Source organism: Bubalus bubalis, chromosome 6 (assembly GCF_019923935.1).
Source record: "Bubalus bubalis isolate 160015118507 breed Murrah chromosome 6, NDDB_SH_1, whole genome shotgun sequence".
NCBI lineage: Eukaryota > Metazoa > Chordata > Mammalia > Artiodactyla > Bovidae > Bubalus > Bubalus bubalis.
This window is the reverse complement of record NC_059162.1, coordinates 69,146,719-69,171,491: the sequence shown is the minus strand read 5'-3', so window position 1 is coordinate 69,171,491 and position 24,773 is coordinate 69,146,719. Positions and strand designations below refer to the sequence as shown.

At 38.0% G+C, this 24,773-nt stretch overlaps 1 protein-coding gene across 4 annotated transcripts in view; it reads right to left on the bottom strand.

Annotated features, from left to right (window-relative positions):
* SLC44A5 (solute carrier family 44 member 5) overlaps positions 1-24,773 on the bottom strand; it is a 423,585-nt gene that overhangs the window by 163,365 nt on the left and 235,447 nt on the right. For 3 of the 4 annotated variants that reach the window (XM_025288440.3, XM_044944837.2, XM_044944836.2), the window contains exon 3: positions 9,918-9,966. The exons of the other annotated variant lie outside the window; for it this stretch is intronic. In XM_025288440.3, coding sequence (XP_025144225.1) covers positions 9,918-9,966 — 49 coding nt within the window. The remainder of the gene's footprint in view (positions 1-9,917; positions 9,967-24,773) is intronic. 4 annotated transcript variants of the gene reach the window in all.

Sequence of the window (24,773 nt, the reverse complement as noted above, 5' to 3'; positions counted from 1 at the left end):
TGAGTGCAGACTTATCCACCCTGAGACACAGCAAAAATATAAAATAAAAACAATAACACACTACTTTAAAGGGCACCTAGATTATATGGAAAGAAATCCATTTACTAACCTTAGAGCTTTTGCTAAACTGGCAGTGAACTACTGGAACTCTCTCCAGTATGAGAGGAACTGGCAAGTGCCATTGTTTGAATCACCTCCAGAACTCTCCTTGGTCCACAGCCACCCTAGCTCCAGCCATTCTACCAAGATGGCCTCAACATGGCACACCCAGGGACTGCCCCCAGCCAGAGCCTACTCCTATTCTAGCTGCTCCACCAAGGCAGCTTCAGGATTGCCTCCAACTCATGCCCACCCTAAATCCTGCCAACCTGCCAAGGCAGACTTGGCACAACGTACCTTGAGATTTCACCCGACTCACACCTGTTCCAGCTCCAGTTAGCCTGCCAAAGCTAGCAGGTGCAAACAGTCTACATAGTAGATGGTCCCATACAAGGCTACTCCTTCAGACTAGGAGAGATAGCTATTTTGCATAATTCATAGAAACAAATGCCAAGAGTCAAACAAAATGAAAAAACAGAAATATTTTCTAAGTGAAAGAACAAAATAAAACCCTAGGGAAAATCTTAATGAAACAGAGAATACATAGAATGCCTTACCTGACATAGAATACAAAGAAATAGTCATAAGGATGCTCAGTATACTTAAAAGAGAAATGGAGAAATACAGTGAGATCTTCAATGAAGACTTAGAAAATACAAGACAGAACCAATCAGAGCTGATTAATACAATAACTGAAAAAGGGAATCAATAGCAGATTAGATAATACAAAAGAGAAGATCAGCTACATGGAAGAGAGAATAGCAGAAATCATCCAATCAGAAAAGCAAAGAGAAGAAAGGGTTTTTTTTTGTTTTAAATAAAGGGAATTTAAGGGACTTCTAAAGAAACTTCTAGAGAATATTCTAGAGAAGGCAATGGCACCCCACTCCAGTACTCTTGCTTGGAAAATCCCATGGATGGAGGAGCCTGGTAGGCTGCAATCCATGGGGTCGCTAAGAGTCAGACACGACTGAGCAACTTTGCTTTCACTTTTCACTTTCATGCATTGGAGAAAGAAATGGCAACCCACTCCAGTGTTCTTGCCTGGAGAATCCCAGGGACGGGGGAGCCTGGTGGCTGCCATCTATGGGGTTGCACAGAGTCGGACATGACTGAAGTGACTTAGCATAGCATAGCATAGAGAAACATCAACCATACTAACATTTGCATTATAGAGGTCCAAGAAAAATAAGAGAGAGAAAGGGGAAGAATACTTGTTTGAAAACATAATGGCTGAAAACTTCCCTATTCTAGGGAAAGAAAGAGACATTTAGGTATAGGAAACATAGAGAGTCCCACATAAGATGACCCAAAATGATTCACACCAAGATATATTATAATTAAGAAAGCAAAGAGTTTCAAAGACAGCAAGAGAAAAACAAGCAATTCCATACAAGGTAAACCCTGTAAGGCTATTAGCTGATTTTTAAACAGAAACTTAACAGATCAGAAGAGAATGGCAAGATATATGTAAAGTGATGAAAGAAAAAATAATTACAGTCCCAAATACTCTATCTGGCAAAGTTAAAGAATTCAGAATTAAAGAGAGAAATAATTAAAGAGAGAAATAAATCCAGGTCAAGCTAAAATAAAGTTCATTACCACCAAACCGAACTTACAAGAAATGCTGAAGGATTTCCTTTAAGTGGAAAAGTTCACAATAGAAATGTTTAAATATATGAAGAAAGAATCTCACTGGTAAAGGCAAATATATAGGAATGGTATGAGATCAGCTGTTTGAAAAGCTAGTCTGAAAGTTAAAAGACAAAAGCAGTGCAATCAACCACAATGAGTTGATACTCAAAATTAAAAGATTTAAAATATGATGTCAAAAACATAAAATGGGGGGGGTGGTAAAAATGCAAAGCTTTTAGATGCTTTCAAACTTGAGAATATCAGCTTAAAATAGATGACCATGTATACAAGTCGATGTATTCAAACCTCATGGTTAAACCAGAAACTTAACAATACACAAAAATAAAGAGAAAGGAATCCAAACATAACACTAAAAGAATGCATAAAACCATAGGGAAGTAACCAAGAGAAGAAGATAACAGAGAAGAACTACAAAAACAACCAGAAAACAATTAACAAAATGGCAATTAGTATACACCTACCAATAATTACTTTAAATGCAAACGAACTAAATTATCCAGTCAAAAGATATAGGGTAACTTAATGCATTAAGAAAAAGACTCATCTAATATGTTGCTACAGGGGACTCAACTCAGCTCTAAAGACATAAAGAGAGTGAAAGGGAAGGGATACAAAAAGATATTCCATGCAAATGGAAACAAAAAGAAAGCTGGGGGAGTAACACCCATATTAGACAAAATGGACTTTTATAAAAGACTTTAACTAGAGACAAAATGGGCATTACAGAATGATAAAGGGGTCAAAAAAACAAAAGAATACAACATATAATAACATTTATACACTCAACAAAGGAGTACCTGAATAAGTAAAGCAAAATATAAACAAATATAAAGAAAGACACAATAATACAATAACAGTTCTTCTTATACCGATAGATCATCCATACAGAAAATCAATAGGAAAATACCATGAAGAAGGCTGAGCACCGAAGAATTGATGCTTTTGAACTGTGGTGTTGGAGAAGGCTCTAGAGAGTCCCTTGGACTGCAAGGAGATCCAATCAGTCCATTCTAAAGGAGATCAGCCCTAGGATTTCTTTGGAAGGAATGATGCTAAAGCTGAAACTCCAGTACTTTGGCCACCTCATGCGAAGAGTTGACTCATTGGAAAAGACTCTGATGCTGGGAGGGATTGGGGGCAGGAGGAGAAGGGGATAACAGAGGATGAGATGGCTGGGTGGTATCACTGACTCAATGGACCTGAGTCTGAGTGAACTCCGGGAGTTGGTGATGGACAGGGAGGCCTGGCATGCTGCGATTCATGGGGTCGCAAAGAGTCAGACACGACTGAGCGACTGATCTGATCTGATAAACAGGCATATTCTTTACTGTCTGAGCCACCAGGGAAGCCCTATAAACAGTTGCCAGATGCCATCTAAGTGGATAACCTAGAAGAAAGGGACACATTCCTAGAAACATAAAATCTGCCAAGATTTCCAAGTCTCTCTTTTCAGAATAAATAGACAATTTGAATAGACCAATCACTAGTAGTGATATTGAATCAGTAATTTAAAAAATAACTCTCAACAAACAAAGGTCACAGGACTAGATGGCTTCACAGGGGAATTCTACAAAACATTTGAAGAAGAGTTATCTATTCTTCTTAAACTATTCCAGAATATTGAAGAAAAGGGAATACTTTTGAATTTATTCTATGAGTCCAATGTTACCCTGAACCAAAATCAGACACACAGACATAGAGAAAATTACAGACAATTATCCCTTATGAACACACAAGCAAAAAGTCTCAAAAAAATTTAGCAAACTGAATGCAACAACACATTAAAGTAGAATTTATTCCAGGAATTGAAGGATGGTTCAGTAGCTGCAATCAATGTGACACTACATTAACAAAATAAATGATGAAAGTCATATGATCATCTTAATACAGGAAAAAGAATTTGACAAAATTCAACATCCATTTATGACAAACACTCTTAACAAAGTGTGAATAGAGGAACATACCTCAACATAATAGAAGTCACATATGACAAATCCACATCCAACATTATGTTCAACAGTAAAAACATGGAAGATTTCCTTCTAAGATCAAGAACAAGACAAGGATGCCCAATCTCACAACTTTCATTTAACTTGCATTGGGGAGTCTAGCCAGACAAGAAAAAGGAATAAAAAACAAACTAGAGGGGTAGGATGGGGTGTGAAGTGAGAGGGCGGTTCAAAAGGGAGGGGACATATATACACATATGGTTGATCTTTGTTGATGTATGACAGAAACCAGCACAATATTATAAAGCAATTATCTTCCAATTTAAAATAAATAAATTTTAAAAAAGGGAAAAAAGGCATTCAAATTAGAAGGGAAGCAATGAAACTATTACTATCTGCAGATAACATGACTACATATAGAACACACTAAGACTCCACCAAAACACTCTCAAAACTAATGAAAGAGTTCAGTAAAGTTGCAGGATATAAGTTTAATAGACAGAAATTTGTTGCTTTTCTGTACACTAATAATGAAGTATTAGAAATGAAGAAAACAATCCACTCAATGTTGCATCAACAAATAAAATACCTAGGAATAAATTTAACATAGGAAGTAAAATATCTTTACTCTGAGAACTATAAGACATTGATAAAAGAAATTGAAGATGACACAAATAAATGGAAAGACATTCTGTGCTCATAGATTGTAAGAATTAATATTGTTGAAATGTCCATATTACCCAAAGCAATCCATAGATTCCATGCAATCCCTTTTGAAATACCTATAGCATTTTTCAAAGAACTAGAACAAACAATTCTAAAATTTGTATAGAATCACAAAAGATCACAAAAAGCCAAAACAATCTTGAGAAATAACCAAGCTGGAGGTATCACAGTCCCTGATTTCAAACTATACTACAAAGCTATAGTCACTAGAACAGCATGATACTGGCACAAAAGCCGACACACAGATGAATGGAATAGAATAGAGAGCTCAGAAGTAAACCCCCTCTAATGTGGTCAATTAACCTACAATAAAGGATGCAAGAATGTACAGTGGAGAGAAACAGTCTCTTCAATAAAGTGTTGGAAAAACCAGATAACTAATTGCAAAAGAATCCAACTAGACAACTTTCTCACACCATAAACAAAGTAAACTCAAATGGATTAAAAATTTAAATGAAAGATATGAAGCCATAAAACTCCTAGAAGAAAACACAAGCAGTAACCTCTTTGACACCGGTCCTAGCAGTATCTTTTTGGATATGTCTCCAAATATCCTATGGCAACAAAAGCAAAAATAATATGACTAGTTAAAACTAAAGAGTTTTTGCACAGTGAAGAAAACCACCAACAAAATGAAAATGCAACCTACTAAATTGGAGAAGATATTTGCAAACAATATATGTGATAAGGAGTTTATATCCAAAATATATAAATAACTCATACTATTCAACATCAAAAAATAAACAACTTCACTTAAAAATCAGTAGAAGACCTGAATGGACATTTTCTCAAAAAAGTCAGATGGTCAACAAGCACCTGAAAAGGTACTCAACATCACTAATCATCAGGAAAATGCAAATCAAAACTACAATGAGATATCACCTTACACCTGTCAGAATGCTTTATCAAAAAGGCAGGAAACAATAAAAACTGGCAAGGATGTATGAGAAAAGGGAAAGCTGGTGAACTATCAGTAGAAATATAAATCAGTACAGCCACTTTGGAAAATAGTACGGAGGTTCCTTTAAAAACTAAAAATAGGGCTTCCCTGATGGTCCAGTGGTTAAGTATCTGACTGCTAATGGAGGGGACATGGGTTCAATCCCTGGTCTCGAAAGATCCCACATGCCATGGGGCAACTAAGCCCATGTGCCACAACTACTGAGCCAACACTCTAGAGCCCACAAGCTGCAACCACTGAGCCCCTGCGCCACAACTCCTAAAGGCCATGCTCCACAAAAAGAGAAGCCACCGCAATGATAGCCTGCACATCGCAGCTAGAGGATAGCCCCCTCACGCTGAAGCCAGGGAAAGCCTGTGTGCAGCAACAAAGATCCAGCACAGCCCAAAATAAAAATGAATAAATAAGTAAATGTGAAAACAAAACTAAAAACAAAAGTACCATATGATTCAGAAATTGCACTTCAAGATATTTATCTGAGGAAAATGAAATACTAGTTCAAACAGATATATGCAGCCTATGTTCATTGCAGTACTAATTACAATAGCCAAGATATGGAAGCAACCTAAGTATCCATCAATATATGAATGGATAAAGAAGATGTGGTGTGGTGTGGTGTGGTGTAGTGTATGTGTGTAATGGAATATTAGCCATAAAAAAGTGAAATCTTGCCATTTGTAACAGTATTATAGACATAGAAGGTGCTATGCTAAGTGAAATAAGTTAGAGAAAAACAAGCACCATATGATTTCACTTATATGTGGAATCTAAGAAACAAAACAAAGGAACAAACAAAACAGAAACAGACTCATAAATACAGAGAACAAGCTGATAGTTACCAGAGGGGAGAGACAAGGGAGGACAGACAGATGGTGAAGGGAATTAACAAGGTACAAACATCCAGTTATAAATAAGTCACAGGAATATAATATATACATAGGAAATAGAGTCAATAATATTTTAACAATTTTCCATGGTGACAGATGGTAACTAGCATAATGAATAAAAAATATAAAATCACCATGTTGTATACCTGAAACTAATATAATGTTGTATGCTAATTACAATAATAAAAAATATTGAATCACAGAGTCACAGAGTTTCAAGGTTGGAAAAGACTCAGAGGTCATTTAGTGCAAGTCCTTTATATGAATGAGTCCCCTTCACAACATTCATAATAAATCCCCCTTCGGTCTCTCTTTAAATTCCTTCATGATAGTGAATTTAACCTTTCCCCAGTGCCTCAGGTAAAAATAAGCACAGGTTATTACATTCCGGACAGATTTTGTACCATTTATAATAATAGTTATTTTTAGCATTGTGAAACCTATCAATTTGATTAGTATCAGCCATAGGTCCTTCATCTACTTTGTATATAGAGAAGGGAAAAAGTCAATTATGGAACATTCAAGGTTTTCATTTCTATTTACCTGTCTGCCTATAAGCTGCTTCTTTCAAGAATGAATATTCTGAGTTAGTGAAATGACTTAAAACTGGATGCAACAGCATTATTAAAATAGAAATAGAAATTCAAAATCCTAAAAAGAAATGCTCGACTCAAAGGCTAATGTAGTTGCTGGCACTGAAATTAAATTATCAGTGGGCTTTCTACAAGTCAGGACAAAAGGAGAAACAGTAGATTACAGTTCTCTTTATATAACAGAAGAAAGTATACCAACTTAACATTAAATGAAAATTTTTCTTAGTTGTAAAATTGTAAGAGAACTTTCTCATGTAGCAGCTTGTAAAAGAGATTTATTTCTTAGTTTTCTATGTGCATTCATTTTTGCCCTCTAATGGTACTGCCAAGAATACTGCTAAACATCCCTTAAACTTTTACAAAAATCTCACAACCTCAATCCAATGCTAAAATTCTGTTGAATATAGGGGACAAAGCACAGGCACTGGCTAACTACCTTTCCAAATGGGACTATCAAAAACACTGTTTGTGGAACTTCCCTGGAGGTCCAATGGTTAAGAATATGCCTTCTAATATAGGGGACTCAGGTTTGATACCTGGTTAGGGAACTAAGATCCCACACACTGCAAACCAACTAAGTCTGCGTGCTGCAACTAAGACCCAATGCAAATATTTCTTCAAGAATTGTTGTTTGTTGTCAACATTATGGGACATTAGCTTCCATATATGCCCAATTCTTATCTTAGTTAATGTTATTTCATCACTAAGTCGTGTTTGACTCTTTGTGACCCCTTGGACTGTAGCCCACTAGGCTCCTCCTGTCCATGGGATTTTCCAGGCAAGAATACTAGAGTGGGTTGCCATTTCCTTCTCCAGGGGATCTTCTTGGCCCAGGATCAAACTCCTGCATTGGCAGGTGGATTCTTTACCACTGAGCCAGCCAGGAAGTCCCTCTTATCTCAGTTCAGTTCAGTTCAGTTCAGTCGCTCAGTCGTGTCCAACTCTTTGCAACCCCATGAATTGCAGCACGCCAGGCCTCCCTGTCCATCACCAACTCCTGGAGTTCACTCAGACTCACGTCCATCGAGTCAGTGATGCCATCCAGCCATCTCATCCTCTGTCGTCCCCTTCTCCTCCTGCCCCCAATCCCTCCCAGCATCAGAGTCTTTTCCAATGAGTCAACTCTTCGCATGAGGTGGCCAAAGTACTGGAGTTTCACCTTTAGCATCACAAATGAAAAACTAAGTTAATCTCTTCTATGGAATTACCATTGTTCCTTCACTTCTCTTGGAAACAACTACAGTTGGCTGATCACTGGGCACAAAATGATGTTCTTGTGAACTGAAGAGGTATACAGAACATTGTGAATGATGAGCAGACAGTGCTGTGAAGGTCTGCTGGAATATCTGATAAGACTTGGGATCTCTCAGAAAGAAATCGACTTTATGTAAGTAACATGTTATTAAAGCTGGCCTAGTTGCAGAGGTAATGTGAAGAAGGTGGGGTTTCTTACTTGCTCTTGAAACACCCCAACTATTTTCTCAGAAAATGCATTATAAACCTCTGCATCTGCAAAGTTACCAATGAGCAAACTGTGTCTTTCTATAGTTAAGCCCCCATGGTTTTACAATTCTTCTCTCCATTCTTAGACTAAAGAATTAGGGGGAAGGGGAGGTATACACAATGATTATTTTACCTTTGAAGGTGTTTTGGTGCTAAGACATCACAAAAGGCCCTTAGTAAAAATAGATTACTTTCTCACAGTGATCATCACGGTGCTTTAGACTTTACCTGGACCACCTGGTTCTACCAGTACATTCTAAATAACTGAAGACAGATTTTAACCTCCTTCCCCACACCCACAGCCAGTCAGACCAAGCTCTGCTTTCTTCTCTATGGCTAGAAAAGGCATTAACTCTAATCTGTATTTCATCTGTGTAAATTTGGTAGCTCCCTTATTATCATTGTTTTTGTTTCTACTGTTGAATCTGGATTATATCTAGAGGTCTCTTGAGGTCAATAAGCTAGATGCCATTCATACAAATTAGTTACTATAAAATGAATGCAAGCACAATAAAAGTAACCTCCATATCAAATGAGGCTGTTCGTACACTGGTCAATAAAATGTATTCATGGTGTTACCATGGACAGAATGGGAGAGATTTCAGACTTACTCTAAAGAGGGCATAGGTATATCTTTGAGTGACTCAAACAAATGACTTGGCTTTTTACAGAATTAGAATAAACTAGATACACTTTTGTTTAAAGCTAGGGTATTACAGAGACATAACAGTAATGCTAATATACATGCTGGCAAGTGCAAATAAGGACACTGATCATTATTTCACATTACAGTTTATTATGACATGCAACTGCCAGAAATCAAAGTCAATGCTAAGCAAAAAAAAAAAAAAAAAAAAAAGCTACCCACAGCATAATATTCTCTTCATTTTTAGCCATTCTACCCTGCAAGATCCCTTTTTGATTAGCAGGAAACCTGAGAATAGAGGGTAGAAAATAATAATAAAAGAAGCCTGTGAATTACTGGATACTTTTTAAATGCCATGCCACCTTGCAAGAGAAACACCAGTTGAGACAAGCAGATATTTCCCTAAAGCAGTTTAAAATACCCTAAAGCATACATGTGGCATTGGTGAATGGATGACTCTGAGAAAGCTCTCTGCTTTGGAAGGCTGAGTGGCACAAATACCCTGTGTGGAAGAAGTTGGCATAGCAACTCTGCATTTGCGGTGGCGAATCACAGAGTAAACAGGTGCATAAAACAACTGGAATGCGTCTGCTTCTCTACTAAGTGGTTAAATCCTGTAAAGCAGTTTTTTGCTTCTCTTCTCGAGAAACACAAACTCTTCAGTCTAATAAATTGAGGCAGTTAGTTTGCTGAATAGGAGAGGATATTCATGACTCATGGGAAGATTTATTCCCTGTACTTACCCTGTATAAATAAGGGGACATTTATTCTAAAAATAAGTCATTTCCTTCTCATAGTAGACACAATTCTCTGTTGACCAGAAAATGATATAAAAAATAAATAAATAAGCTTTCTGTGTTTGTTAACAAATGCATTCCAGAGAAAAGAACTGCTTACCTGTTGACAACGGGTCCTCTGAAATGCGGATCATATGCCCTTGGAGTACCTGCATTTAAAATAAAGAACTTTCTAAGCATGGAAGCCAATGAAATGGCAAATAAATATACATAAAATATGAATAAAGAAAAATTCCTATCTTAGCCAGTCCACTGCTTAGTGCAGTGTTGAACTCATTCTTTGGTCCAGTGAAACATCAGTTATACCTTGGATACAGCTGCCAATCATTTTCCCTGTCTCCAGCTAGAAGCAAGTCTGGGAAGAGTTGTTAAGCACCATATTCTTAGGCACACTGTGTACATATCTCCCACTGTTCTGAGCAGCAACATCATAGATCACAGCCAAGAGAGCAAAACTTGAAGCCCTTCCAGTCTGCAAAAACGCATTCTACCATCTGCCATTTCCAAGTGTTGCTGTGTACTTGTGAGGTGCACAATGTAATAGAGATGTCTGCTTGTCACAGTTCTCCCTTTCCTCTCAGTACATGAAGCTTTCCTTTGAGCAATTGGAATACCAGTCACTACTGGTCCCTGCCATGTTGGCTATATCGTATGCAAAAATCATTATTATATTTTACTATACAAATGTTATTTTTATTGCTTTTGATTGTTATTTTTTAGATCTACTGGTAGACTTCATACCATCTGAAGAAATGCCCTAGTCATTCACTGTTGTAACATGAATTGTCATATATTACCCTTGTCTTTAAACGATACAAAGTAGACACAGAACGGCCTTTTCCCCCACATGTACTGGGTACACCCAGTAACAAGTTCTGTAAAATCATTTCTGGCCAAAAGTTTATATTTTGCAATTCTCACCCCCCTGGCTAAAGGATCCCTGCTCCCTTCCTCTAGGCATTTGTCCCTATAAAAAGGCCTGAATTAAAGACAGAATTTTAAAAGGGTCTGGAAAAAAGAGGCCTGTGTGTCAGCAATCTGACTCAGCCTGTACTCAATGGGGAAATTAGACCTGAGGACTCCAAAGCCTCTTCAGTGTAATCACAGGCTGAGGGCAGAACAACAGGAAGGAGAGGACAGACTTGGAACAGAAATCCAAGAGCCAATCAGTCAGCAAGTATTCATAAAGCACCTGTTATATGTTGAGAGCTCTGAGGGCATACAGAGATACATAAAGGATGCTTCCTGTCTTGGAGACCCTATAGTTGGTGGGCAAGATTGACATATTGATTCATTCCACAAACATTTCTTGAAATCTTTATATATCAGGTCTTGTATTATAATACATGAGCAATGAATAGACTATATAAAATAATAAAGTACTAAATTGTATGGTATTGGCCTGAAGTGTTACAAGAGTTCTGAGAAAGTAAGTTTCATCGAGGACTAGAGCAGTCAAGAGCATTTCATTCAAGAAGTGAGATTTTTCTGAAAGATTGGAACAAAATAAAAGGGAAAAGAGAAACATTCTGAATGGGTGAAACTAGAACTCCGTTAAATTCAGTAACTACATATTGATCGCCCATTATGTGCTCTACATTGAAAGAAGCACTGCAGGGAATACAGGGTTTAATGAAACACAGTCTCTTTCTTCAACAGGCTAACAAAGGGGTGAGCAGGGAGAGAAATAAGAAAAGACCACAAGTCACAGAAAACAAGACAGAATATGATGCCATAAGAGGGGGTACAAGGAAAGTATTAGGAGCATTCTAAGGAAGGAAAGGTCACATCCAGTTGAGATTAGTAGGGAAGAGTTCCTAGAGTCACGGTATTTTGAGATGGACAAGTATGAAGTCATAGAGTTAGGAACAAACAGCAAATGCATGGGGATGGTGAAAAGATCAGCCTGATCCTAGATAATCCAACAGAAGGAGGAAAACATAAAGCTAAATAGATAGTATGGAACCAGACTACAGAAAGCCTAAAAAAACAGGAACAGAAGGTACTTTATACATCCTAAGCCAACAAGGAGACATAGAAGTATTTCTTTTTTTGCCTAGAACTATAACTTAATGCAAAAAAACCAGTAGTTTCATCTTTCTCATATGAAGAAGAACCATTTTGATTCTAAATGTTATTTCATTCCCAAATCTCATGTGAGTTTTTCTTGTAACTTGGAAGGTAGGTAGCAATTTTAATCTGACTTTTCAGATGCTGGTTGTTCACAAGGACAAGTTATCTGAGGAAATACCCAGAGCTCAGAGTTGAGAAGGGCCAGTGGCCGCAGGACACACTTTGGGTATCCCCCAGGATAGGGGAATGCTAGGCTTAGCTTCTAGAATAAACCATAGGTTTACCTTTGTTGTTTCAAGTTGTCACTTAGTTGGACAGGTCTCTTTCTGATACAAATTCTGCACATTTACATCCCACATCTTTGAGCTCCAGTTTGGGTTTTGACAGTCATGGATCTTGGATTATAGAAGGATTTTCAACCAAAGAATGACATGGTAGAAGCAGGGCTTTAATTAAAGAATAATTTAGTGGCAGTATATAAGTGCTATCACAAAGTGCAAAGTCAAGGGGACCAACTAGGAACCTATTGCAATAATAGAGGTGAAGTCATGTGAGCCCCACCCCAAATGGTGGTAGAAGTAATGGAAAGAGAGAGTCATCAGTCATCACAGAGCAGTCATGCGGCTTAGGGGTTAGGAGCAACGGCTCTGGAGTCAGTCTGCCTATTCTCTGTCACTTACTAGCCGTGACCCTAGACAGATCATATCACTTCTCTGAGTCTCAGTTTCCATATCTGTAAAGGGTTAGTCACTCAGTCATGTCCAACTCTTTGTGACCCCATGGACTATAGCCTTCCAGGCTCTTTTGTCCATGGGATTCTCCAGGCAAGAATACTGAAGTGGGTAGCCATTCCCTTCTCCAGGGGATCTTCCCAACCCAGGGATTGAATCCAGGTCTCCTGCATTGCAGGCAGATTCTTTACTGTCTGAGCCAACAGGACATCCCATATATCTATAAATGGGGATGACAATAGTACACCATAAAGATGTTATGAGGATTAAATGAATTAATACTTGTAAAAATACTTAAAACAGTGGTTGACACTTAGTAAGCCCCTATGTATATTCATTCTTAGTCAGAATTACATGACAAAGATAAAAAGCACTTGAATGGTAAGACTTAGGGTGTGAAAGAGAAATGTCAAAAAAAAAAAAGACCAAATAAAGAGATTTCAGACCTAGAAACTGTGATTCTCAGTTACTTCTGGTCTTTTACCTTAGTTTAAGGTTGATGTTATTAAAACTGTTGGGAACGTTAGCAAGTGGAAGAAACTGTAAAGTTGTTACGAGAAAAAGAGCATGAGGCTGATTCGGCTCATGGGGACATCTAACTCAAAGTCCAGTGTTCAACTTAAATCAAGAAACTGAAGTTTATGGAGAGGGAAAGGAATGACCTGGGAATTTGATGATGGAGGATAAAAGATATAACATTTAGAATGGATCAACAATAAGGTCCTACTGTAAAGCCCAGGAAACTACATCCAATATCCTGGGATAAACCATAATGGAAAAGAATATTTTAAAAAAGAATGTATATATGTGTAAAACTGAGTTACTTTGCTATACACCAGAGGTTGGCACAAAATCGTAAATCAAATATACTTTAATAAAAAGATTTTTTTAAAGAAATTGAAGTCTGGGTCAAACCTTGAGATAAATACTTGGAAGTCATAACTTTATCACATGAAAAGTAATAAATTCCATAAAGAATATCAAGATCTGTTGTTATAGTGACAATAACAATAATATTTAACACGTTTTCAATCATTAAATGTTAAGCACTGTTATAAGTGCTTTCTTGCATTATTTTGCTTACTTTGAAAAATAAATGTATTCTTTAGTTAGATTAGAAACTATTATTAGCCTCATTGTACATATGCAAAAGTCCAGACATAGAGAGGCCAAGGTACCCACTGTCACCAACATGGTACATAATGGACCTGGGAGCCATACTGCCCTATCTCATTGCAGCAAAACAGACTCCTGGGGTCATACCCTGCAAAGCCAGCATGGGTTCCTACTCTGGGGGAAATGAGTAGAATGTTTTCTGTTTGAGATAGCTGTAAATACTTCAGTTCTGTCATATTGTCAGCTTCTCCTTTTCTGACTGCCTTGTCTGCCTCTACCTCATGGCGACAAATACATTTCAGGGTGTCTAGTCACCATTTCTCTGGGAACTGATTTCCTCTCTAATCCACAGGCATGGTCTCTAGCCACCAAGTTTCTCCCTTGTAGCTGTTTCCTGGCAATCAGTGACTGGATCTGGTTTGGATATTACACCCAAACTAGGCCAGTCATTTCTGGTCACTCTATCCCAGGGATTAGAATTAAAACAGTGAAAGATCAGAACTGCAAAATGTAAAGCTTGAAGACCAGAGAAGCAGAGAAAGAAAGCTTTCAGAAAGAAATCACTGAAGCCAATGTATAAGAAGCAGCAAAGATGGAAATCTTCATGGACTTCAGCTTTCTGTTCCAGTCCCTACCTGAGACCTGGGTTGAGTTTTGTGTGATATATTATATCCTTATACTGAAGTCCTTTATCTTGCTTTTTGCTAGTTCACATCTGTCACAGGCAACCAAAGACTACCACTAATACACTCCCTCTCTTGACCTGACTTAAGGTTTCAACAACTCATTTTAACAACATTTATTATATTCTTGCAATAAAAAGTTGGTAGGGATTTGAGGAAGAATTCTGGAGACTAAGTCTGCTTTCACAAATCTCAAGTGAAAATACGAAATATAAGCTTAAGATTAAAATTTCAACACTGGTGTTAAGAGCCATGATAGAGACATTCAGAGGGTGCCATGGAGCCAGAGGGGGTCATGAACAGATAGGTCTCTTCGCCTCCTGACTGATGCTGAACTTGGGCTCTACTTTCCACCAGTACTCAGGACCCGTGCATTGACTTGGATAATAAAAACTAGTGCTGACATTCTTGCTGGTTCAAGATTTCCATCCCCAAACTGGCTAACAGCTAAAATATACCAAAACCATTTCATCTAGCCCCTCCACACCAAATACTATAGTTCCAAAGGTCTGGGGTAGGCTTGTCCTATCAGATAATTCTGATGCACAATCAGATTTGGAGACCACTAGGTCACTTGAGAGAATTTGGGAAATTCAGCAGTGGCCGTAGGACTGGAAAAGGTCAGTTTTCATTCTAATCCCAAAGAAAGCCAATATCAAAGAATGTTCAAACTACTACACGATTTCACTCATCTCACACACAAGCAAAGTAATGCTCAAGCCAGGCTTCAATAGTATGTGACCAAGAACTTTAAGATGTTCAATATGGATTTAGAAAAGGCAGAGGAACCAGAGATCAAATTGTCAACATCTGCTGGATCATAGAAAGAGCAAGAGAGTTCCCGAAAAACATCTACTTCTGCTTTACTGACCACCAAAGCCTTGACTGTGTGGATCACAACAAACAGTGGAAAATTCTTAAAGAGAGGGGAATACCAGACCACCTGACCTGCCTCCTGAGAAATCTATATGCAGGTCAAGAAGCAGCAGTTAGAACTGGACATGGAACAACGGACTGATTCCAAATTGGGGAAGGAGTACACCAAGGCTGTATATTGTCACCCTGCTTATTTAACTTATATGCAGAATACATCATGTGAAATGCTGGGCTGGATGAAGCACAACCTGGAATCAAGATTGCTGGGAGAAATATCAATAACCTCAGATACGCAGATGACACAAACCTTATGGCAGAAAGCAAAGAGGAACTGAAGAGCCTCTTGACAGAAAGTGAAAGAGGAGAGTGAAAAAGTTGGCTTAAAACTCAACATTCAAAAAACTAAGATCATGGCATCTGGTCCCAAACACTTCATGGCAAATGGGTGGGGAAACAGTGGAAACAGTGTCAGACTTTATTTTTGGGGGGCTCCAAAATCACTGCAGATGGTGACTGCAGCCATGAAATTAAAAGACACTTGCTCCTTGGAAGAAAAGCTATGACAAACCTAGACAGCATATTAAAAAGCAGAGATATGACTTTGCCAACAAAGATCCATCTAGTCAAAGCTATGGTTTTTCGAGTAGTCATGTATGGATATGAGAATTGGACCAAAAGAAAGCTGAGCACCAAAGAATTGATGCTTTTGAACTTTGCTGTTGGAGGAGACTCTTGAGAGTCTCTTGGACTTCAAGGAGATCAAATAGTGCATCCTAAAGGAAATCAGTTCTGAATATTCATTGGAAGGACTGATGCTGAAGCTGAAGCTGCAATACTTTGGCCACCTGATGCAAAGAACTGACTCACTGGAAAACACCCTGATGCTAGACAAGATTGAAGGCAGGAGGAGAAGGGGACAACAGAGGAAGAGGTGGTTGGATGGCATCATCGACTTGATGGACATGAGTTTGAGCAGGCTACAGGAGTTGGTGACAGACAGGGAAGCCTGGCGTAATGCAGTCCACGGGGTCACAAAGGGTCAAACATGACTAAGCGACTGAACTGAACTGAGTTGACTTGATTTCATTCTGAATTTAATCTTAACCTCTGTTTCATTCATGCACTGTCCTTAATTCTAGCTGTACATAACAGACCAAGCCTAATGAAGTAAGAGAAAAGCAAATTATTAGATATGCATGAGCTTTGGGAAACACACAATTAAGAGTAAGACATAACAGCTATAGGAAGAGAAGCAGAAAGTGACATTCAAGAAAACTCAAGAGTTTCAAGAAAGAAGGATTATAAATTCCACAGAAATATTATTAAGTGAATGCTTATTTGTACCAGGAACTGCTATAACAGCTTTACACACATATGTCATTTTTTACAATTCTACACAAACACAATGTGAATAGTACCCCCTTGAACTATGCAATACATAGCACTGGCATATTTATTTTGTCATTTAATGCTCTCAATAATTCTATGATGTATGCCACTGTTATCCTTCCATTTTATAGATGAGGAAGTTGAGTCACACCTAATTTGCCCTTCAGCTAACAAGAGGTGGAGGTGGCATTCAGTCTGACCCCAAAGCCTCTGCTGAGCTACCTGGCAGTAAATTTCTCAATAGTGACCTTAGAGAAATGTCATAGATGAGTGGGGAAAGAAAATATATTGAAAGAGGTTGGAAACTTATATTGATCCTGTAATTATTCTTTTTTCAAAAAGATGGGCAAAACTGGTTTAAAAGTGTCTAGGCTGGCTTCCAAGTTTTGTGTGATTTGTACCTTACAAAGTGAAAAAGTGGATTGTGGTGTAAATGAAACGTTATTGTCAAATCTTCTGAAAAGCTGACACTTTTTGACTGTAATTTCTGGCTGCCTTATATTTCAGTTGCAAATACACTAAGACCTCAGTCAAATGAGAAGATTTAGCTGATTTCATATAGTAATAGCAGCTGGAAAGTGATAACTTCACCCTGCCCCATGTGCTGACAGAATCTGTATTGTCATGCAAATTTTTTATTTCCTGAAATCAATACAGGGCATTGCTTTTTCTGAGGCTCTCATGTGCTCTAATTGCATCTCTGGAATAAATAGACTGAGGGACCAGCTAAGTAAAAAGAGCTACAATGCTTCACTACCACATAGCTCAGCTAATTAAGTGCAATTCATATTTCTCACTTAAAGGAAAAGAAAAGAAATTAAGATTAGGTAATCATTTTAAAAGCTTCATCAGTTCTTATGACTCTCTGATCACCAAAATTGTTGTGATAATAGAATCACTAAAAATTATTCATTATAGACAGCTGCACATTTGTTATTATAGCTAACAGTTTATATTGCAGGCATACAGTGCAATTTTTTCTTACTAGAAATAATTCCTGAAGATTATGAAAAACAGTCCAGGTAATTAATTCAGTTTATGGATTCCAACTGCACATGACTCAGTCAAATGAAAACAGCAAGATAAAGCAGCTGGTCATGCCCAGACACTTTTCTTTCTTAAAAGCAATCTGTTTCTCAAAGAAAATGACAATATAACTACCATTGATCATTTAAAGCAAAAATCTGAGATATTTAATGTTATTCCTTCAGGTGTTCTCCTTCAGATAATCTAATGTGACTTAGAGCGTGAAGGGGGAACTAAGGTGGGGCAAACAAGTATCCGAGAACTTAGAACTATTATGAGCAAGCACATCAGATAACTTTCCAACAAGCATGGAAAAATAATGTGGTACAAAGTTGTCTTACTTTAGTATTCTACAACAGGCAGTGGAGAATTGGGAATAATTAAATACTTGTTTTACTTTACTTTTCAAATATGTTTATGATGGTGTGTCTATAAATGAGGATCTGTCATTTTATCAAAGGAAAAGGTTTCCTTCCCTCTAATGAAGGACAAAGAGCCATATTCCTTGCCATTTCTTAGTGGATAATGTTCCAATTTCACAGCCCATATGGCCTTTCTTGATCTGGCCCATTTGCCCGCCTAATCTCCTACCATCCCTCACTTCAAACTTGATCTTTTAGTAATTCTGAACTGCTATGGTTCCCCTCCAAAAGTGACTCAGCCAGTAAAGAACAGTGGATTCTTTACCAGCTGAGCCACCAGGGAAGCCCAAGAATACTGGGATGGGTAGCCTTTCCCTTCTCCAGTGGATCTTCCCAACCCAGAAATTGAACTGGAATCTCCTGCATTGCAGGCAGATTCTTTATCAGCTGAGCTACCAGGGAAGCTCCTATTTTATACAGTGCTCTCTGAATAATAGGACTTTCCCCTCTTTGTTCCCTTGGCAATGACTAAAGGAAGTCTACAGTTCTGCTCACAAATTTCCTATTCATTTTCAAGGACAAGGACTAAAGACATTCTACTGGTCATTATGCCAGTAAGTGGAGCCCACTTTGACTGGCCCCTACATCATGGTAGCTAATTCCATTCTTCTTTGAGACATATATTTCTATTATTGCACGTGGTATACTGTATTGTTGCACATGGTATACTGTACCAACGAGGTATTTGTTTACATGCTGTGGTAGATAGATGCTCATGTCCTAATCTCCAAACTTGTGACTATGTTACCTTACATGGCAAAAGAGACTTTGCAGATTTAGTTAAGTGGAAAATCACAAGACATAGAGATTACCCTGGATTATCTAGGTGAGCCTTGTATAATCATAAGAGTCCTTAAATAGGGAAAAGGGAGACAGAAGAGTCAAAGGAGATGTGACAGCAGAAACAAGGTCAAAGTGATGCAACACGAGAAAAACTTGACTGGTCGTTGCTGGCTTTGATGACTGAAGTGAGTGATGAGTCAAGGAACGTGGCAACCTCTATGCTATGCTATTCTAAGTCACTTCAGTCGTGTCTGACTCTGTGCGACCCCAGAGACGGCAGCCCACCAGGCTCCCCCGTCCCTGGGATTCTCCAGGCAAGAACACTGGAGTGGGTTGCCATTTCCTTCTCCAATGCATGAAAGTGAAAAGAGAAAGTGAAGTCGCTCAGTCGTGTCCAACTCTTAGTGACCCCATGGACCGCATCCTACCAGGCTCCTCCGTCCATGGGATTTTCCAGGCAAGAGTAGTGGCAACCTCTAGAAAGTGGAAATTTAAGAAGACTGATTTCTCTCCCATAGAACCTCTAGGAAATAATGCAGCCCTGTGACACTTGATTTCAGTCCACTGAGACCTATTGTGGACTTCTGACCTCCAGAATTATAAGTCTGTGTGATTTTAAACCACCTCATTTGTGCTAAAGTCATTACAGCAGCAAGAGGAAGCTAATACACATGACTATTCCTCCTATTGGATTGAAAGCTCATTTAGGGCAGAAACTAGACTTTGGGGATTGCTCTATAGCTATTATCTGCTTCAGTACCTGGTGTATACATAATAGGCATTCAATAAATATTTATAGAGTAAGTTTAAAAATAATGTCAATGTAATTGTGAACTCTTCCCTGGTGGCTCAGGTAGTAAAGTATCTGCCTGCAGTGCGGGAGACCTGGGTTCAATCCCTGGGTCACAAGATTCCCTGGAGAAGGGAATGGCAACCTGCTCCAGTGTTCTTGCATGAAGAATTCCACTGAAAAGTCTGGTGGACCACAGTCCATGAGATGGCAGAGTCAGACATGACTGACAGACTACCACTAACTATTTTAATTTAGGTTATAAAAATACAAATAGGAAATCAATCTTAACAATCATCAGCTAATTATTTTAGACAGGTTTCAACTTGGATTGAAAGCAAGTTAATAGACTCCTAAAAACACACTTACATTAAAAAAAATGACTCCCCTATCACTAACACTAATTTATCATTCATTTTGTAATGTCAAGATCGGTAGGAGTTAACAAAGGAAGTAAGGGAGACAGTACCTCATACTGATGAGTAAAAATTGCTCTCAAATTACCTGGCATCAAATGTCATCTCTGCCACTACAAGCTGTATGATCTTGAGAGAATTGCTTTTTTTCCTCTCTGAAGTTTCATTTTGTCATTTATAAAGCGATAGATAGTAGCAAAAAGTACAAACTGAAAAAAGAAGGAAACAATTTCTTTCTTCAGGATGACCATCTAACTGGAAAATAGTAAAGTATATGTAAATCACCTTTATAATGAAAGTCAATCTGTGCAGATCTAATGCAACCCAACTTTAGTTGGATTGTCACACTGACTATAAGTGACACCAACAATTCTAAATGCTTTCAATGACTGAGCTGGGTGTAAACATTTATGAAATCACTTTTTGAAAGAAAGAAATTTTGAGCATGCTTAAAGGATAGAATCTTGTGTCATCTGGGAAAGCTGGACAAAAGCACATGCTGAGCCAGAGCAAAGAGAGAATCTGGGGGAAGAAACATGAGAGCAGTTAGTGGAATGATGCACACCATCAGGAGCTGGAGGATTTACAGAACCCCTCAAGTCTTCTGGGAAAGTAACACAATCGTCACATGTTTATGCTTCTGCATGATGCAGAGGAAATGGAAAAGCAAAGGCAGAGGAACCAACGTGAAGATTGCTGTCATATTTCAGACATAAGGTGGTGGTAGGTGCCTGACTGAGACTGTAGCAATCAGAGAACATGAGGCAATTCCAGAAGCACCGCAGAGGAGTACACTTGGTAGGGGTGAAAGAAAGGGCATAGTACCATGCTTCATCACCGCGTGATGGCAATGTCTCTTGCAGAAAATGATGTGCCTTCCAGAAACTCCTCTTGAGCAGAAACATGACCCCACACTGGACATGGCAAGATGAACAGATATGCAAATAAGACTCCTTCAGCACTGATCCAAACCAAACAATACTATGGTATCGTGATCTTCTGATGGTTGTTCTTCCCCCATGTTGAAAAACGTCCTCAACATATGAATGACAAAACACCCTATGACAAAACACTGGAATGTCAAATCTCTTGCTTTAAGATTTTTTTTTAATATTTTTTTCAAAGATTTTTTTTTTAGGGGGCTTCCCTTGGGGCTCAGCTGGTAAAGAATCCACCTGCAATGCGGGAGACCTGGGTTCGATCCCTGGGTTGGGAAGATCCCTTGGAAAACGAAAAAGCTACCCATTCCAGTATTCTGGCCTGGAGAATTCCATGGATTGTATAGTCCATGGGGTTGCAAAGAGTCGGACACGACTGAGCAACTCTTTCACTTTCACTTTAAATCCACAGGGTTGGTTTCTAAATAGCTTGCATCATCATTTGAAATAATCTGCCCTATATGAACACAAATTGTTAACATTCAGTTAGAATGTCAACCTTAGAAGAAATAAGTAAAAAAGAAACCTCATGTCCACTGAGCAAGCAAAAGAAAACATACATAAAACACTCAGGCTGCTTCCTAATAGACCAGTTTTATAGGCAATGCTGAAAGATGCACGGTTAGGGGGCAATGGAAATGTACTTCTGAAAAAATGATTTTCCTTGACTACTGTGACAAAGCACTGAATTTTGCTATAGAACAGCCATGAATTACTGGATAACCACACATCTCAGAATAAATAAAATTATGAATCAATATTGATTTAAAAATAGTCTGGAAGCAAACAAGAACATGAATTGAGTTTGAAGGTTATCAGCTTGGGTTTTCTAATATTTCTTTCTAGCCATATTTGTATTTTATTGCTCAACATGAGGCACTTAAAAAAAAAAAAGACCAATAACATACTCTAATTACACTGAAGCAACTCCTTATTTTCCAGTTTTCATAGGTTATATATTTCATTAGCATGCCAAGCCCTACTCCCATACCTCCAAGAAACTATAAAAACAATTTCACAACCAGAGATAGGAAATAAGGAGCATATTTACTTACCCTAAAAATAAAAATAAGGGACTTCATCTGGCCTTTCCATCTACAGAGTTCAGTCAAGAACACAGTGAATGAATAAAGGTTAGGGAAAATGATCGTTTTCATCATTATATAAATATGAACATTAACTTTTGTAAAACAAAAAAGAAGAAAATTACCTTTAAAGCTATAGTTGAGTAAAAGACTTCTGTTGAACTTAAGAATAAACACTACTAAAGAAAAATAGCAAGAATTGGTCAATTTATCACAAGTGCATAAAGCATTTTGGTAGCTGGTGATAACATCTCTTCTACTTCCTCAAATCACCCAGAGGTTATTTATGAGAACAAAATTAAACTGCTTATCAACTCTGACTTTTACTACAACTCAAGATGATGGAAGATAATAATCACTGGGAAAACCCACAAAGCATCATGACCAACAAATAAAAACTGCAGATGGAGTGCACTATTAGAATCTGTATCATGTGGATGCCTCTACTTATAAGACAACTGAGGAAAAATTGTGGTAAACTATGGTTTTTAACCAACTGGTCAAACTAGTCACTTATAATGACCATCAGGGAAACAGCAGCCATCAGGGATACACAACCTATTTCATGATCCACTCTAAACTGTTAAATCTACTCAGAGAGAGAGCAAAAGAGAGAGACTGATGTTCTTTCTTCTTAGTGCTATGGGTTGGGGTGTGTTACAGAACAAGATATTCAGTTGGAATGGATGCCTGGGGACTTATCTCACTCCTTCCTGGAGTCCTGTCTCCTTGGATCAAGTCAAAGATAAAACAGCCTGGTTTTTATACTTGTAAAATCTATAGAACATATGCGAGGCAGAAATGCTCATGAATTTTTTTTTCCTTTTAGAATGGATTTTTCACAAAAAGAGTAAACATATTTTAAGTTCAATGTCAAAAGAAAACTTTGGGCGTTTATTTCTTTTACATTCTGCGCTGATTTAGAGAAGGGAGGGGAAAAACTGGGGAAGGGAAATCTAGCACGAAAGACAATGACTTGACTAAATAACCTGCCACGACATTGTGTATGTGTGTTAGTCACTCAGCTGTGTCCAACTCTTTGAGACCCCATGGACTGTAGCCCACCAGGCTCCTTTGTCCATGGGATTCTCCGGGCAAGAATACTGGAGTGGGTTGCCATTCCCTTCCCCAGGGATTGAACCCTGGTTCTCCCGCATTGCAGGCAGATTCTTTACCATCGGAGCCACCAAGGGAGCCCGGATATGCCACAACAGTAGATACATGAAACTGTGAAGATTAAATCTAGAAGTGAAAGTCTGTTAGCTTCAACTCCAAAAGCATGAGAGGTTCAACTGTTTTTCCTTTCTCTCTTTCTATAAAAACAACTAAATATTCTGAATATAAAGTTTAAAGAATATTTTTAGAGCACTGGAGAGCTGACAAAACAATGAAGAAATGCCAGGCTCAAATCAAAGTGAAAGTGAGAACCCTGAGAGAGGAGAATACAGCTAAAGTCATGATAACCCCAAGGATACTAAGCAACTTAGCAAATGCAAGGAGCAAAGGGGACAGAAGCTCCAGGCCAGAGGCTGCTCAAGAAGAGCAGGAAAGTCCAATAGGAAATCGTTCCTCTGCTAAGCTGGCACTTCAAAGGACTATACCCTCAGAATAAAATGGACCTTACCCTTCAGAAAGTTACCGTGACACTGAGCAGTAAGATGGGCGAAAACACTCTCATTTGAATTTGCAGTATATGTGAAGTTAATCTATATGGGTTCCTAAGAAACTGACAGACAATAACAGACTTCTGTTCAAATTCATCTTTATTCTAAGAATTCTCACAAATAATTTTCTAACGAAATAGGCACCTCACAATTAAAAAAGCAAATTATATAAGGAAACTAGACAACACACACACAAAAAAACTAGATAATCAACACACAACAAAATTTGACTAATAAAGTCTTTAAACATTTAAATCATTAGTCCCAGATTATAAAACAACTATGCTCACTGTTTTTCCTAAATAAAAAACAAGCTTGAAATTAAATGTGAAAAAGTATATAAAATTATTCTGCAGATTTGAAAATGAATCAAATCAAATCTGGAAGCGAAAATACAGTAAATGAAATGTAAAATTTAGTAAGTTTGACATCAGATTAGACACAGCTGTAGAGGCAATTGGCAAACTAGAAAGTAAGTAAAAATAAATTATTCAGAATGTAGCATAAAGAAACTAAGAATGAAAAAATATTAAGGTATAGTTGATACACTTGAGTACAGAGTGAGAAGTTTTACTACATGTCAAATCAGATTTCCAGAAAGAAAGAATGGTAATGGTGGAGAGGGACAATGAAAGAGCACAGAAGTCTACCTCTAGTGACATCTGACATCTAGTGTCCCTGTGTCATGTTCCCCAAAAAAGGGTGAAATACAGGCACTTTTCAGAAAAAAAAAAGCATGAAGGCTTGCCATTAGCAGCATCGCACCGAAATATATTAAGTATATATATTCCTGAAAGAATAAACAGTAAGTCAAATGGAAGGTCTTTGATGAAAGAAGAAATCTAAACACCTAAGAAGGGAGAACAATCAGTGGCTATAGAAAGCAACAATAATAGAGTATGTGGGGTTATATAAAACAAAAGAAAATTATGGCAATTATAGAATGTAATCAAAGACTTGAAGT